Source organism: Salmo salar, chromosome 11 (genome assembly GCF_965601325.2).
Source record: "Salmo salar chromosome 11, fSalSal1, whole genome shotgun sequence".
Lineage (NCBI taxonomy): Eukaryota > Metazoa > Chordata > Actinopteri > Salmoniformes > Salmonidae > Salmo > Salmo salar.
In genome coordinates, this window is record NC_138301.1 from 15,891,922 (window position 1) to 15,907,165 (window position 15,244).

The 15,244-nt window shown below is 40.6% G+C and overlaps 1 protein-coding gene and 1 pseudogene across 1 annotated transcript; both read right to left on the bottom strand.

The window, feature by feature from the left end:
* Positions 1–966: 966 nt before the first annotated feature.
* lto1 (LTO1 maturation factor of ABCE1) lies at positions 967–3,441 on the bottom strand. The gene is given in 5 exon segments (NM_001141837.2): positions 967–1,739; positions 1,975–2,092; positions 2,210–2,280; positions 3,100–3,205; positions 3,311–3,441. Coding segments are annotated over 5 exon segments (426 nt in total). The 5' UTR covers positions 3,364–3,441; the 3' UTR covers positions 967–1,661.
* A 2,007-nt stretch (positions 3,442–5,448) lies between these two features.
* Positions 5,449–15,009, bottom strand: LOC106562056 (fibroblast growth factor 19-like; annotated as a pseudogene).
* Between the last annotated feature and the right edge of the window lie 235 nt (positions 15,010–15,244).

The following is a 15,244-nucleotide window of genomic DNA, read 5'->3' on the forward strand; positions in this document are numbered from 1 at the left end:
CAGGGAATCAAAGAAACAGTGCTGCTACAGCTTTCATTCACTGGCATACCCCCTCTCTCCCTCTGTTCTTTTTTTGCATTGGACTCAAACACACACAAGTAACTACGAATCAGGTCAGACCGCACAAAGATGAGCAGCGCACTGGCAATTCCTTCTTCCCTCCAGCTCATTTGGGATTTATCTGTCCCCCTCAGAAGGTGCCTCGGGGCAGTGTTCACCTGCTGCTGCACAGTGCATCAACCAGCTGCCACTGGCCCCCACCTGGTTTTGTCTATCTGAATTTTTATCCTTACAGCGAATAGAAAGGGGGTACCACGAACAAAAACAAGCGCTCCGCAGCCCCTGCCATCGCTGGTGCCTCTTGATACCATTGTTACAGCCAGAGGCCAATGCCACACATGACCCAGGAGAAGGGGCCGAACATTAACTGACTGCTAACCACCAGTGAAATGAGGCTGAAAGGCCCAGTGGTGGAATTTCATGGGGATGGAGTTGGTTAAACAAAACCAACAGACAGTGATTGCTTTGTGCCTCTGGCAGGTGAATCAACCCTCCTGTCATACTGTAAAGTCATTTTACAAAAAAAGTGGCTTAGAAACACATACCTCAGTTTGTATTGCATAGTAAAGAATTGTGGTTTTGATCACTTATTTCATACAATTGTGAGTTTAATTAATGCGTGTAAACGAATACACCATAGCTGATGGAGGAGATCCATCTCCATACTCTTATACATTTTCTCAGCCTGAGGAGCTCACTAAAACATGGGTGTGATATTTTTCATTGACCACACAGTGGGGATGTTGAAGTTTATGGCTATCCATATGACTTCCTACTACTTGATAATTTCAACCACTGAAATGATGTATCTCCTTGTGACCATTTATATTTTAGCAAGTGCGAATAGAAAAGGAAACAAATGTATTGGGATATTCTAACATACATACATACTTCACAAGTATTTGAAATAAATAGCTTTTTATTATTATTTCACATCAACCAGTAGTTTAGGCAATCACTCATTCTCAACCAGGTCACCCAAAATTGACCTACACTATTAGAAAAAGTGTTCATAAGGATTCTGTATAGAACTTTTTGGGGTGAGATAGATATATATATATATAAAGCAAGAGATAGAATCCTTATTGGTTCCATTTGGAACCTTGTTTTTCAAAGTGTAGATTTTTATTTTAAATATTCACTCCCTTTATCTAGGATCATTAGAATTACAAAATAATTGCTGCAACTCAGCTCTCTCTTGCCACCCAGACAAAGCACTAAACATCAAGGACTATAGAACCCCAGTTAGGCCTATGTAGCACTTCCAGTTAACTTTGTGTTCTCAGTGGCACTCCATATTTCAAAACTTGACTGATGCCCCACCAATTAACATTCTAACCTTTGTCATTCGAAAACACCAATTCTTCATAGTACCAACTGATAGCATACTTTATGCTCCACCATTAAAAGTCAGTTAACTACACTACAGATCAACTCAGGACCTCCTGTTTACATAAGGGCAGGCCCACCTGCAGGTTCCTCCTCCTCCTCAACTCTTCTCCTATCTTGTCTTCAAAGCCACAATGCTTCACAGGAAAGGTTGCATTCAAGGAACCCCCTTCAGATGCTCAAGCCGTGGGCTTTACAGTTGCCAGTTCCCTTCAGAAGGATATTCCTCCAGACCCTCCAGACTTCACATAATCACTGAAGTCCGTTGGCACATTTAACAGAGAGCAGACCTAAAGGTGAAAGAGATTAAGAGGAGCTAAAGACCAGTACCTAGTTTTTCAGTAGACATTAGTTTAGACATCAAAATAAGAGCATGAAAAACACTGCTAACCAGTGGTCAGTTTAGGTCATGGATAATCTAAAGGCCATGAACCTTTACAATGAAAAACGTTTGAGTCAACCATTTGTTTGTTTCTGAGAGCTTATTCACACAATTGACTTGTGGTTTGAGTGACATAGTCCTACCTGTCTAAACTTGGCCCGAACCTTCTCCATGTCTTCCTGGAGATGTTCATATTGAGGCTCTTCATGGGGGAACTTCTGAATCAACCCAAGAAGAGATTCCAAAACTTTCAGCCTTTTTCTGAAACATAAAATAGAAAACTGAAGATCATATTATTTGCATGTAAGTCAACAGGAACAAGTGACCAATGATTAGATGAGCTATAGGCATTTTATTACTGCAGATGAGAGGTCAAACCTGGCTTTCATGTCTGTGTTGTTTTGGAGAAGGCATTTCCAAGTGATTCCAAATCCATAATAGAAGGAAACCTATAAAAAGAGGTGAGTGTAGTTTAGAAAGTTATCTGTAGTTGGGGAGAAATTAGTTGTAAAACACAAATCCCACTTATTTAACGAAGCTGTTTTCACAAACCAGTAAGCCTATACATGTAATGTGCGTGTAACAAAATCATATGTATGACTTTAGCTGAGTAACAAAGCAGCTGCTGTAACAACACTGGCTTGCCATGCCTGCCCTGGGGTTTTGACTAGCTATTAAAAAGTGCCTAGTCAGCCTCCCGAGTGGTGGAGTGGTCTAAGGCACATTTGTTTGTTTCTAAGAGCTTATTCACACAATTGACTTGTGGTTTGAGTGAGATAGTCCTACCTGTCTAAACTTGGCCCAAACCTTCTCCATGTCTTCCACATTTTTGCGCATCAAGTTCAAATCATCTTAAGTGATTTTGTTGAACTTCATAATACATTTTAGATACTTTTGGATGATTTGAACATGATGTGCGAAAAATAACTCACGTTAGCACGTGGAAAGTGACAGCGAAACTAAACCAAAGCATTGATTGCTGTCATACCTTATCCATAGACTGCTTACTACAGGGTAAGGAAACTAATATGTAATTTGGGTAAACTATCCCCTTAATAACTAGTTTTGACTAGATGGTTTCCAGTTTGTCAGAATTGACTTTTTGTAGCATGTTAGAACTTACGCAGTAGGTTAGGATAATTAACGTAGCATGTTAGGATAATTCGGTTAAGGTTAGGAAAATCATTAGGTTTCGCTCAAATGCAAAAAAAATATCTACTTTTGACGTCAATTTAGACATGACCCTGGATAAGTGATGCTCAACTTGCCTCCATTGAAAGCTTGGCACCATGTGATGCCCCATGTTTCCGACCATCAACCATTCCTTGTCGGGTGCCTTCATCGAACCCCTCCCGGTATCCCTCTACATGGAACCTGAAATCATATAAAACTCATACGGTCATCACGGAACATTGCTACAACTCTAGCTAACTATACACAGAAAAGCGTCATGCTAGAGCAAGGCAGTATTTAGCCTACCTGTCGTCCGCCATGAGAATACAGTCAAATAAATCTTCACTTTTGTGGGCCATTTTCGAAGAGTATTAAAAGAGTATCGCCTATTAAAAATATTACTTGGGTATCTAGCCTAGCCAACAGCCCTCGCTTCCGCAAACATTAGTTTGTGGCTACAGCATTGCTTTGGAAAGCCCAACAGTTAGTTCGCGCATCACTGCCATCTACTGTGTTGGAGTTTGTTCTTCGATGAGGTATAACGGCGGTTGGCATTCAATGTTAATGGTGCATTACCGCCACCAGCTGGACGGGGTATTAAATAAAAAACGAAAAAATATATTCCTGAAAAGGCTTAAAACGATATCATACAAAATATCTAAAAATAAATAAATAAATCAAATCATACTTCTTCAATCACAGTCCACTCCAAAATGCATCCCTACACCGGCTCAGGGGCCTGTGATAGGGCTACGTTCACCGACAGGAACATTCAGCGGCATTCACAATGATTCCAATTTTCTTAGACTTCTTCTCCGCTTGTGTTGTACAGTTTATGACCATTGCAATAAATAATACAAAGTCCACCTTTTTAACATGTAGCATTTCACTATCTCTCGGTTGATGAGAAACATTCACAGGTATTGGTGGCTCTCCTACCATTGCCCCGCCACTCGTTCCTTCCCATTTTCTCACAGCCTCCAGATAGGTGACTCGCTTGACACTCCTTCACCAGAGCACTCCAAGAATTCAGGTGCATGTTCACAGCCACAGGTGCAGCATTTCCCTTCATCTGGCATACAATATTATTCCCTTCTGCATGCACTTGACACATTACCAAATATTTTACATGTATGACACTGAAGGGGCTTGTGCACAAAAGCTTTTACAGGGTATCTCATGAAACCGAATTTTGTATGAGAAGGGAGAGACTCAGTAGCATGGATGAAGTGAACTTATTTTCTCCATCCACCATACAAGTCAATCGACTTGCACAAACCACTCCATCGATGCATTCAGTTATATCCTCTGCCTTTATTTTGCACCTTCTTGCACCACCCCAGAAATAACCCCCCTGAAAGGCGCCCTGCTACGCCACTGTAACCCACTCAATCTTCACTCAACTCACTAGCAGTTTCAAACAAAACCTCAGTTTCCGCCATCTTCCGTCAACCCAATCTAATCCAATCAAGCTGGAGTTTGTTGGAGCCGAGGTTCCAGTTATAAGCAGTAAAGAGATGCTAGTGCTGAAAATAAACATTACATTTTGCGCTACGTTGTCACTTCTCGCAATGAACATGATGATTTACACCATGGACAGTGCCACGTAATAACAGCCGATGAATGCATCTCAATGATTGTAGTGCTCTAGCAGCACCAAGTGCAAGCAGTGGTGTAAAGTACTAAGTTAAAATACTTTAAAGGATTACTTAAGTAGTGTTTTGGGGTATCTGTACTTTACATTATTTTTGATATTTTTGTCAACTTTTAATTCACTACATTCCTAAAGAAAATAATGTACTTTTTACTCCATTCATTTATCCTGGCACCCAAAAGTACTCGTTACATTTTGAATGCTTAGCAGGACAGGAAAATGGTCCAATTCACACACTTAACAAGAGAACATCCCTGGTCATCCCTACTGCCTCTGATCTGACAGACTCATTAAACACAAATTCTTCATTTGTAAATTATTGTGTGCTGGAATAAAAACAATTGTGCCGTCTGGCTTGCTTAATATAAGGATTTTGAAATGATTTATACTTTTACTTTTGATACTTAAGTACATTTCAGCAATTTCATTTACTTTTGATGCTTAAGTATATTTAAAACCAAATACTTTTAGACATTTACTCAAGTAGTATTTTACTGGGTGACTTTAGCCTTTTACTTGAGTCATTTTCATTTTCTATTAAGGTATGTTTACTTTTACTCAAGAATGACAATTTAGTACTTTTTCCACAACTGAGTGCAAGGAAGGTCAGGATTTTCTTTACCCTAAAAAGGCCTACCAGGAGATGAAAGCTACCGGAAAATACAGAAAACAAACAAATATTTATTTGTATATATGAATGACAAAACACTGATGAAAAAATAACAGGATTAGGATTCGCTTAATTTCTGTCCATGCATGGGTTGAACTATCAGTTATCATACTGGCCTTTTACTTTTACTATGGAGGTATATTTATTGTGTTATCTTTAGTAGGCTACTGCCCCTCCCTCCCTTCAGGCTATGCACAAACCCTACACCCCAACCCGAGCACTCCATTCTGCCACCTCTGGTCTCTTGGCTGTGGCAGGGCTTGCAAACTATTACGAACTACAAAGGGAAACCCAGCCGCGAGCTGCCAAGTGACGCAAGCCTACCAGATGGGCTAAATGCCTTTAATGCTCGGTTCGAGGCAAGCATCACTGAAGCACGCATGAGAGCACCAGCTGTTCCAGACGGCTGTGTGATCACGCTGTCCGTTGCCGATGTGAGCAAGACCTTTAAACAGGTCAACATTCACAAGGCTGCAAGGCCAGACTGATAACCAGGACATGTACTCAGAGCATGCACAGACCAACTGGCAAGTGTCTTCACTGACATTTTCAACCTCTCCCTGACTGAGTTTGTAATACATACATGGTCCCTGTGCCCAAGAACGTGAAGGTAACCTGCCTAAATGACTACCGCCCCGTAGCACTCACGTTGGTAGCCATGAAGTGCTTTGAAAGGCCGTTCATGGCTCACATTAACACCATCATCCCGGAAACCCTAGACCCACTCCAATTTGCATACTGCTCGAACAGTTCCACAGAGGACACAATCCCAATCACACTCCACACTGCCTTTTCCCACCTGGACAAAAGGAACACCTATGTGAAAATGCTTTTCATTGACTACAGCTCAGCGTTCAACACCATAGTGCCCACAAAGCTCATCACTAATCTGAGGACCCTGGAACTAAACACCTCCCTCTGCAACTGGATCCTGGACTTCCTAACGGGCCGCCGCCAGGTGGTAAGGGTAGGCAACAACATCTGCCACGCTGATCCTCAACACAGGGGCCCCTCAGGGGTGCATGCTTAGTCCCCTCCTGTACTCCCTGTTCACCCACGACTCTTGCTGACGATCAGGTAGGCCTGATCACCGACAATGATAAGACAGCCTATAGGGAGGAAGTCAGAGACCTGGCAGTGTGGTGCCAGGACCAAAACCGCTCCCTCAACGTGAGCAAGACAAAGGAGCTGATCGTGGACTACAGGAAAAGAAGGGCCGAACACACCACCATTCACATCAACGGGGCTGTAGTGGAGCGGGTCGAGAGCTTCAAGTTCCTTTGTGTCCACATCACCAACAAACTATCATGGTCCATTCCCCCTCAGGAGACTGAAATATTTGGCATGGGTCCCCAGGCTCCTTAACAGCTTCTACCCCCAAGCCATAAGACTGCTGAACAATGAATCAAATGGCCACCCGGACCATATTTGTTTTTCAAAATACATGGATCAAGTATTTTCATTAAATAATATGCTTAATAAGTAAAAATAATAATAATAACAAAATAAATACTACAATTGATTTCAATCCAGTTCTTCTTGGGCCTGTATGTTTGGAGTGGTGTATAATGTTCTGTGCCAAGTGCAAATGATGAGTTTGGAGACACCTTGTAGATGTAGAAGCTTCTTAGTATAGGTTTCATGTTAGCACCATCAGTCGCTCATCTCTTATTGAAACTGGGGCTTTGGATCGAGATCTGTGAAAGTTTCCAAAAAGGCATCCATAGTGTCTATGTCTAGGCCTGACTGTGGGCCTTGCTAGGAGTGGGCTGACAACCCCAAATTTGTTGTTATATCCAGGGGCAGGGTGCTCACCCTTGGAAAAAACTGGGACAGTTCAGGAATGCATCTCTTGCCCCTGGAGCCTCTGCCTGCTGCCACCCAGGTTCATCAGGGTCCCATGCTTGCTTGTCGGAGATATTATTGTAGCCGTTTGGGAGGATGTTTTCCTTGAAGGAGCAGTCATCTTTCATATAGGTTTGCTATGGGAAGAGGAGGGAGACAATAAGGTTTAGTGAATATGGAGTGACACACATAGGATGTTTGTTAGGCCCTCTTCATCATCAAAGTGTGTCATCCTGACTGACTCCTGCCAGGAGTTCTTCGAGAGCTATTTTCATAGTGTACACAGAGTCACTAGAGGCCAAGGTTGTTATTCCTGTTCCTTTCCAATGAGGTTTTAACTTTTCAAATATACCCTACCAGTGGACAAAGGTGGCAGCAGTGACATACAGTATAGCCTATAGTAAACCATATAATTCTCAGTATTTGCCAAATATATTTTAAATCTGGTACGGAAATGTAATGTAACATTTTATGCAACTGCTTCAGTAAATAACTCAGGAAACATTAAATATTTTACTATCATGAGCTATGATCTTTGTGTTGCCTAGATTTTACTATTTGCATTTAGAGCAAAACTTTAGGATTATAGGGTTCTTTAGACATCTGATGAAGGATAATTGGATATTCTGTCCCAAACACTTTCTCAAAATGAGTGTATATAATTTTGTATTTTTTATTAATTTGATATAAATGTCAATGTATTAATGCTCCTCCAAACTATGAAATTCTGTTAGTCACAAATCGGAGCTGCATCTGTAATTGTGAGGTTTTAGTCATTTCAATCAATGTGAGTGCTCTTACCGATGTGTATAACCGAGGTAAAGACAGTTTCAGGTTGGATATTCGACGGATATTCGCCTGTAGTTTTCCTTACGTCCACCAGCAGCAGTTAGGGGACCGTCAAAATACTGACAAATCAAAATGTTCAAATTTCAATAGCTCTTTAACTATTACTCCAAACACTTTCAAAACTGGTTGTAGCTAACCCGATCGCATAGACACACATTGTACACCCTTTAGTTTGTCCATTTTCATCTCACATGGTTTTACATGAATTTTTCAAAATGTAGAATTTCAATAGCTCCTTGGTCATGTGACCTAGTGACTTCAAACAAGGTTCCCGAATGTCCACTGACTACCCTTCTATATTGCACACCCTTTAGTTTGTCCATTTTCAGCTCACATGGTTTTACATGAATTTTTCAAAATGTAGAATTTCAATAGCTCCATGGTCATGGGACCTAATGTCTGCTGACTACCCTTCTATATTGCACACTCTTGTTTGTGTACTGTAAAATCACGCGGCGCAACGTACATTTTTCATAGTTTCAAATTTGCAATAGCTCCTTGGTCATGTCAATTACACACCTAACAAGCATGCAGTGGATATACACCCATATTGCATAACCTATAGTCATGTATCTTCTATATTGTTGTACATTAATATTAGTTTGACAATTAGGGTGTTCAGTCCAGTGTTGTGTTTACCCTTTTCTTTGATATTTATCTACAATAATTGGTAGTTCTAAGTACTTATTTTCCCTGTTTTTTATTTTTCCACAGTATATAACAGTGGTACACAATAGGAGAGAGACAGATGATATCTCCTTTCATCGTTAATATCAACCATAAAGGAAAATGGCAAAGTACGAGAGTCATGCTATTAATTGTCCAAAGCAGGGATGGAGAGTGAGCTAGTGAGGTAGGCTGCAGTGGGTTTGCTGGTCAATACATATACTGAACATATAACCACAGTAATGGTGGCCAGTAAATCAATGAATAAAAATGTAATATTGATAAATTAAACAGAAATTGTAGACCTTTAATCTTTTCCAACATGTCAAGACACTTAACGTCAATTAAGAATGAAACATTTCACAGTGTTAACTTCCTCTTTATCCCTGGTTGATGTACATTTCAGAGCCTCTTCAGTGTGGATGGGGTATAGCATACATTTTCAACAACAAAGACTGCACTTCCAGTTTGTGTTCTTTACTCTGTTGAACTCTTTTGTCTTCATTCCTAGGCACAGCACATGGAACCAGCGTTAGCATGCAAAACAAAATATGTCCGCCCAGTCGTCTTTTCCATGGCAGGATCTTCTCATTTTGAAGTATTCTCTTTTTTATGTAAAAATAATGGAATTATGATTAGTTATAGGCAAATGAATACACAAGCCAAATGTGTATGCTGTTTTCATTATTACTATAATCTAGTAGTCATTTATTAGTAGAGGTAATTTCCTTTATGCCCCATTCTACACACAGCCTAAATTATAGGCACTGAACCATTTACAGGACAATAATAAAAGTAGCATATAGGATCCAACCCTATCACAGAGTGAATAAATGTAGAGCGTTTGTAGACTTTAAGAAAAATATATTAAGTGACAGTTTCATCAGTACGTGCTTAAAGAAAGTCATATCATAAAGATGACAGATGACAGTGCCCACCAAATCTATGACAATAGAGAATGAATTGTAAGCACCAAAGTGTGTTTGTCAAAATAATATCTGAAAATGTCAGTTGTTGAACATAATACTTCTATTTGCAATAGCAATTTATGATATATGCAGTTGAGGAATATTCCATGTACCAACATTACATGTAGGACGGACATAAGACATTCCCACATACAGTATTTAAAAAAAAAATTATTTCCCACTTTATTCAACCAGGTAAGCCAGTTGAGAACAAGTTCTCATTTAGAACTGCGACCTGGCCAAGATAAAGCAAAGCAGTGTGACACAAACAACAACACAGAGTTACACATGGAATAAACAAACGTACAGTCAATAACACAATACAAAAGTCTATATACAGTGTGTGCAAATGAAGTAAGATTAGGGAGGTAAGGCAATAAATAGGCCGTAGTGGCGAAATAATTACAATTTCGCAAATAAACACTGGAGTGAGATGTGTAGAAGATGAATGTGCAAGTAGAGGTACTGTGGTGCAAAGGAGCAAATAAATATATATAAATAACAATATGGGGATGAGGTAGTTGGATGGGCTATTTACAGATGGGCTACGTACAGGTGCAATGATCTGTAAGCTGCTCTGATAACTGATGCTTAAAGATAGTGAGGGAGTCTCCAGCTTCAGTGATTTTTGCAATTCGTTCCAGTCATTGGCAGTAGAGAACTGGAAGGAAAGGCGGCCAAAGGAGGAATTGGCTTTGGGGGTGACCAGTGAAATATACCTGCTGGAGAGCGTGCTACGGGTGGGTGCTGCTATGGTGACCAGTGAGCTGAGATAAGGTGGGGCTTTACCTAGCAAGGACTTATAGATGACCTGGAGCCAGTGGGTTTGGCGACGAATATGAAGCGAGGGCCAGCCAACGAGAGCATACAGGTTGCAGTGGTGGGTAGTATATGGGGCATTGGTGACAAAACGGATGGCACTGTGATAGACTGCATCCAATTTGCTGAGTAGAGTGTTGGAGGCTATTTTGTAAATGACATCGCCGAAGTCAAGGATCGGTAGGATAGTCAGTTTTACGAGGGTATGTTTCACAGCATGAGTGAAGGATGCTTTGTTGCAAAATAGGATGCCGATTCTAGATTTAATTTTGGATTGGAGATGCTTAATATGAGTCAGGAAGGAGAGTTACAGTTAAACCAGACACCTAGGTATTTGTAGTTGTCCACATATTCTAAGTCAGAACCATCCAGAGTAGTGATGCTAGGCGGGTGGGCAGATGCGGCCAGCGATCGGTTGAAGAGCATACATTTAGTTTTACTTGCATTTAAGAGCAGTTGGAGGCCACGGAGAGTTGTATGGCATTGAAGCTCGTCTGGAGGTTAGTTAACACAGTGTCCAAAGAAGGGCCAGAAGTATACAGAATGGTGTCGTCTGCGTAGAGGTGGATCAGAGAAGCACCAGCCGCAAGAGCGACATCATTGATGTATACAGAGAAAAGAGTCGGCCCGAGAATTTAACCCTGTGGTACCCCCATAGAGACTGGCAGAGGTCCGGACAACAGGCCCTCCCATTTGACACACTGAACTCTATCTGAGAAGTAGTTGGTGAACCAGGCGAGGCAGTCATTTGAGAAACCAAGGCTGTTGAGTCTGCCGATAAGAATGTGGTGATTGACAGAGTCGAAAGCCTTGGCCGGGTCGATGGATACGGCTGCACAGTATTGTCTTTTGTCGATGGTGATTATGATATCGTTTAGGGCCTTGAGCGTGGCTGAGGTGCACCCATGACCAGCTCGGAAACCAGATTGCATAGCGGAGAAGGTACGGTGGGATTCGAAATGGTCAGTGATCTGTTTGTTAACTTGGCTTTCGAAGACCTTAGAAAGGCAGGGTAGGATAGATATAGGTCTGTAGCAGTTTGGGTCTAGAGTGTCTCCCGCTTTGAAGAGGAGGATGACCGCGGCAGCTTTCCAATCTTTGGGGATCTCAGACGATACGAAAGAGGGGTTGAACAGGCTAATAATCGGGGTTGCAACAATTGCGGCAGATCATTTTAGAAAGAGAGGGTCCAGATTGTCTAGCCCAGCTGATTTGTAGGGATGCAGATTTTGCAGCTCTTTCAGAACATCAACTATCTGGATTTGGGTGAAGGAGAAATGGAGAAGGCTTGGGCAAGTTGCTGTGGGGGGTGCAGAGCTGTTGGTGCTCTTATTCTCCATGGACTTTACAGTGTCCCAGAACTTTTTGGAGTTTGTGCTACAGGATGCAAATTTCTGTTTGATAGCCTTTGCTTTCCTAACTGCCTGTGTATATTCGTTCCTAACTTCCCTGAAAAGTTGCATATCGCGGGGACTATTCGATGGTAATGCAGTACGCCACAGGATGTTTTTGTGCTGGTCAAGGGCAGTCAGGTCTAGAGTGAACCCAGGGCTATATCTGTTCCTGGTTCTACATTTTTTTAATGGGGCATGCTTATTTTACCACTCAGAATCCAGAATTGATATGACAATGGGGCCAGCACAGGATGTAATACACCTTTACAACAATCTACTTTTTGATCTTCTTGACTTTTTATCTGTAAACTGCTACTGTGTGTCAAGAAAAGAGCCCCAATTAGGGGTTAGTGTACTCCAGTAAAAAAGGGCTGGTTTAGATTAAAAACTATTGCCCTGTGTCCCCGTTCATAGGGGCATGAGAGACTAGTCAGTGGTAGAATTGAGTTGGCACTTGATTGGCCCAAACACCCATAGACCCACAATGTTGAGGTTATTCATGGACAGTAATTAGTAATACAATTTTTTTTGCATTGATGCATTGTGTCTTCTAACTGTCCAAGAAACGGATCCAAAGTGTTAGGAAATATTTGTTCCCATAAATACAAAGGAGGACGTCTCTCCTCATACCTCTGGCACTTTAGTCAGACTGCCAGACTCTGCAACACAGAGCCAATCAGGAGAGAATACATACAGGTCAACTGTGCCAATTGAAAGTCAAGGGGTGTGTCTGTGCCTTTTGGATTACTCTCTCTTTACAGAGAACCCCTGTGGTTCAAGTCTGTCAAAGGTGCCAATTGAAAGTCAAGGGGTGTGTCTGTGCCTTTTGGATTACTCTCTTTTTACCACTGTGGTTCAAGTCTGTTTGAAGTAAGTATGTCACATGACCAAGGTGCTATTGAAATTTGAATGTAAAAAAAGTTTGTACTTCGTTTACGCTCCCTAACTAATTTAACTAGGAATACAAAACGCTGCTCACATTTCCACATGTTTATTAGCTTTGGAAAGTGAATTCATGTCTAAATCGTGAAAATAAGACCTGTGCAATGCTGTGCGCAATTTTTCCAACATCATGACACTTAATTTGGAGTCTGTGGCTCAAGTGGTGTGAAAGCGATTGAGGTTTGAAAGCGCGAATATCCGTCGAATATCGAACTTGAAACTGTCTTTACCTCGGTATGCGTATAGTCTTCCATTCCCTTCCATGCAGAGATACTGCGAGGCTGCTACTACTTTGATTGCGACACAGCCCGTGTCTACACGTAGGATTTCCAACAAACCTGTATCAAAACAACAGGACATTCAGTTTACTTTTTTATTTTGATTAAATATTTACAAATAATAATAAAACCGTGACAGCAATACATACAGATATACCAACAGACAACCACAACACGTGATAATACAAATAACATAAAATATAAAACAGACAGAAATATAGTTTTATATTGTGCCTACTCAGAATAATATCTCAAATCTGGGATGAAATGAAAAAGTTCAGTATTTGGACATTAGCTAACTCCTTATTTTGGATGTTATGAAGGAGATGGCTGAGGACCAGGTGGATATTGGCGGTGGAACTCTCCAGGAGATAACAAGGTGTAGATCCACAGAATGTTCAAGTGAGCCTTCTGATCAAACAAAGCTTTCAAAATGGCCTTTTTTTCTGCAGTAAGCCAGTTATAAGTGCATATTACTTCTGGGATTTTAGACAGGTTTACACACTTTCTAAATAAATTGTATTGACTATTAGGCATATCTCTGATGTATGTAAGTATTATGTACAACCTAATAGAGTTACCATTTCATAATCCACAAATTTCAAATTCATAATCACACGTTTTCTGATTACTTTCTTAAAGGATGCCAATACAATGCTCTACCAAAAGTTCAACACCTATTTCATCAAAACAACCTATCCAGAATATGAGTTCTGGTTATGCAGTCTCCAATCAATATTGTGAATGACCTTGCCAGTGATATTCAAAGTTGGCAAAGCAAAGGCCACGTTAATAGGGCCACTATGTCTCAACAAAATATAACCGTTTCATTGCTGCTCTATTTATAGTGGTAAAGTGCTTACTGTAAGAACTCTTCTCAGGAGATCCGTGCACCTTGCCGTTCTCTTTGATAAGCAAATGCAATCCGTGTGTGGCAGCATACAGATGGCTGTCCCCATCCATTGCCTATATGAGGCCCCGAGTCTGGCATGGGCAGACAAACAACTCCAACAGCAAAACACATGTTAACCATGTATACTGCAGTAACAAATTATATTTTCTGATGCTTTTCTCTGTCTATTATGCCAGGCCGTCTCCCTTCTTTCTACCTGTCGCTATTTTCTAGTAAGACAATGTCCCAGCCTTTTTAAAATGTACTGCTTATCAGTACGATCGATAACCCTTTTCCCAAAGCCAATTCTGGGAACAACAAAATCCTAGGTGACTGGTTGGCCATGCCACGATCAATGATTTATAAAAGAATTAGGCCTTAAAAATGATCAAAGTCAAAACATTGATGATCATAATGTATTATAATAATTGATTATAATGATATGTTTTGTTTAAATATGTTTATTCCATTTGATTTATAGCCCTGTGTAATTTATGAGGTCTTGAGAAGTTAGTGAATTATAGGCTACTGGATTAAATAATAGCCATCCACTCGTCATTATAATATAACAACAACCTTTTTAAATTAGGCTATATTCATGAAATCTGGTTTGCCATTGCTCAATCGGGGGGAGCATTCAGTTATTTCGCTAAATGCCAAGGATACAAGTCATGTGTAATTCAAATCAACTCTGGCACAGGAGCATTTCTGTACTTGTTGGATTTAGCACAAATAACAGATTTACCCCTCTGTTATCTTATTTTGACCGAGGGTTTCCGATGCTTAGTGCACACTCGTTGTCAATTGACGAACTCCTATGTGGACCGTGAAATGTAGGCTACATAGAAGTTAATAAACAGTAATTTAGAGCAAATATCCCCATTCATGAAAATACAGCCGAGGACCTACATTCCAAAGCGCAATATATCAGATCAGGTAGTATTAAACTGTGTGGACGGTCGAGATAACATCTCTCGGTGAGTAGCTTATTCCAGTAGGCCAATATTTGTCCAAATACATGTTTTTTTTTTTTTTTTTAAATCAAACTGATGTCTTTAACTTTATTCATAACATTATGATCTTACCGACTAAATGGGAGACTACTTGAAGATTACTGACTAACCCATGGACTAATTAACCAGCTCTGCCTATAATAAATAGCCTACTTATTCTGTAAACCAGTTTTTGTTTCACTCAGTGGTCCATGTCATTATATTCACTAGGTGGCGCACAATACCAGATTATCCATTTTAAATTATTCGT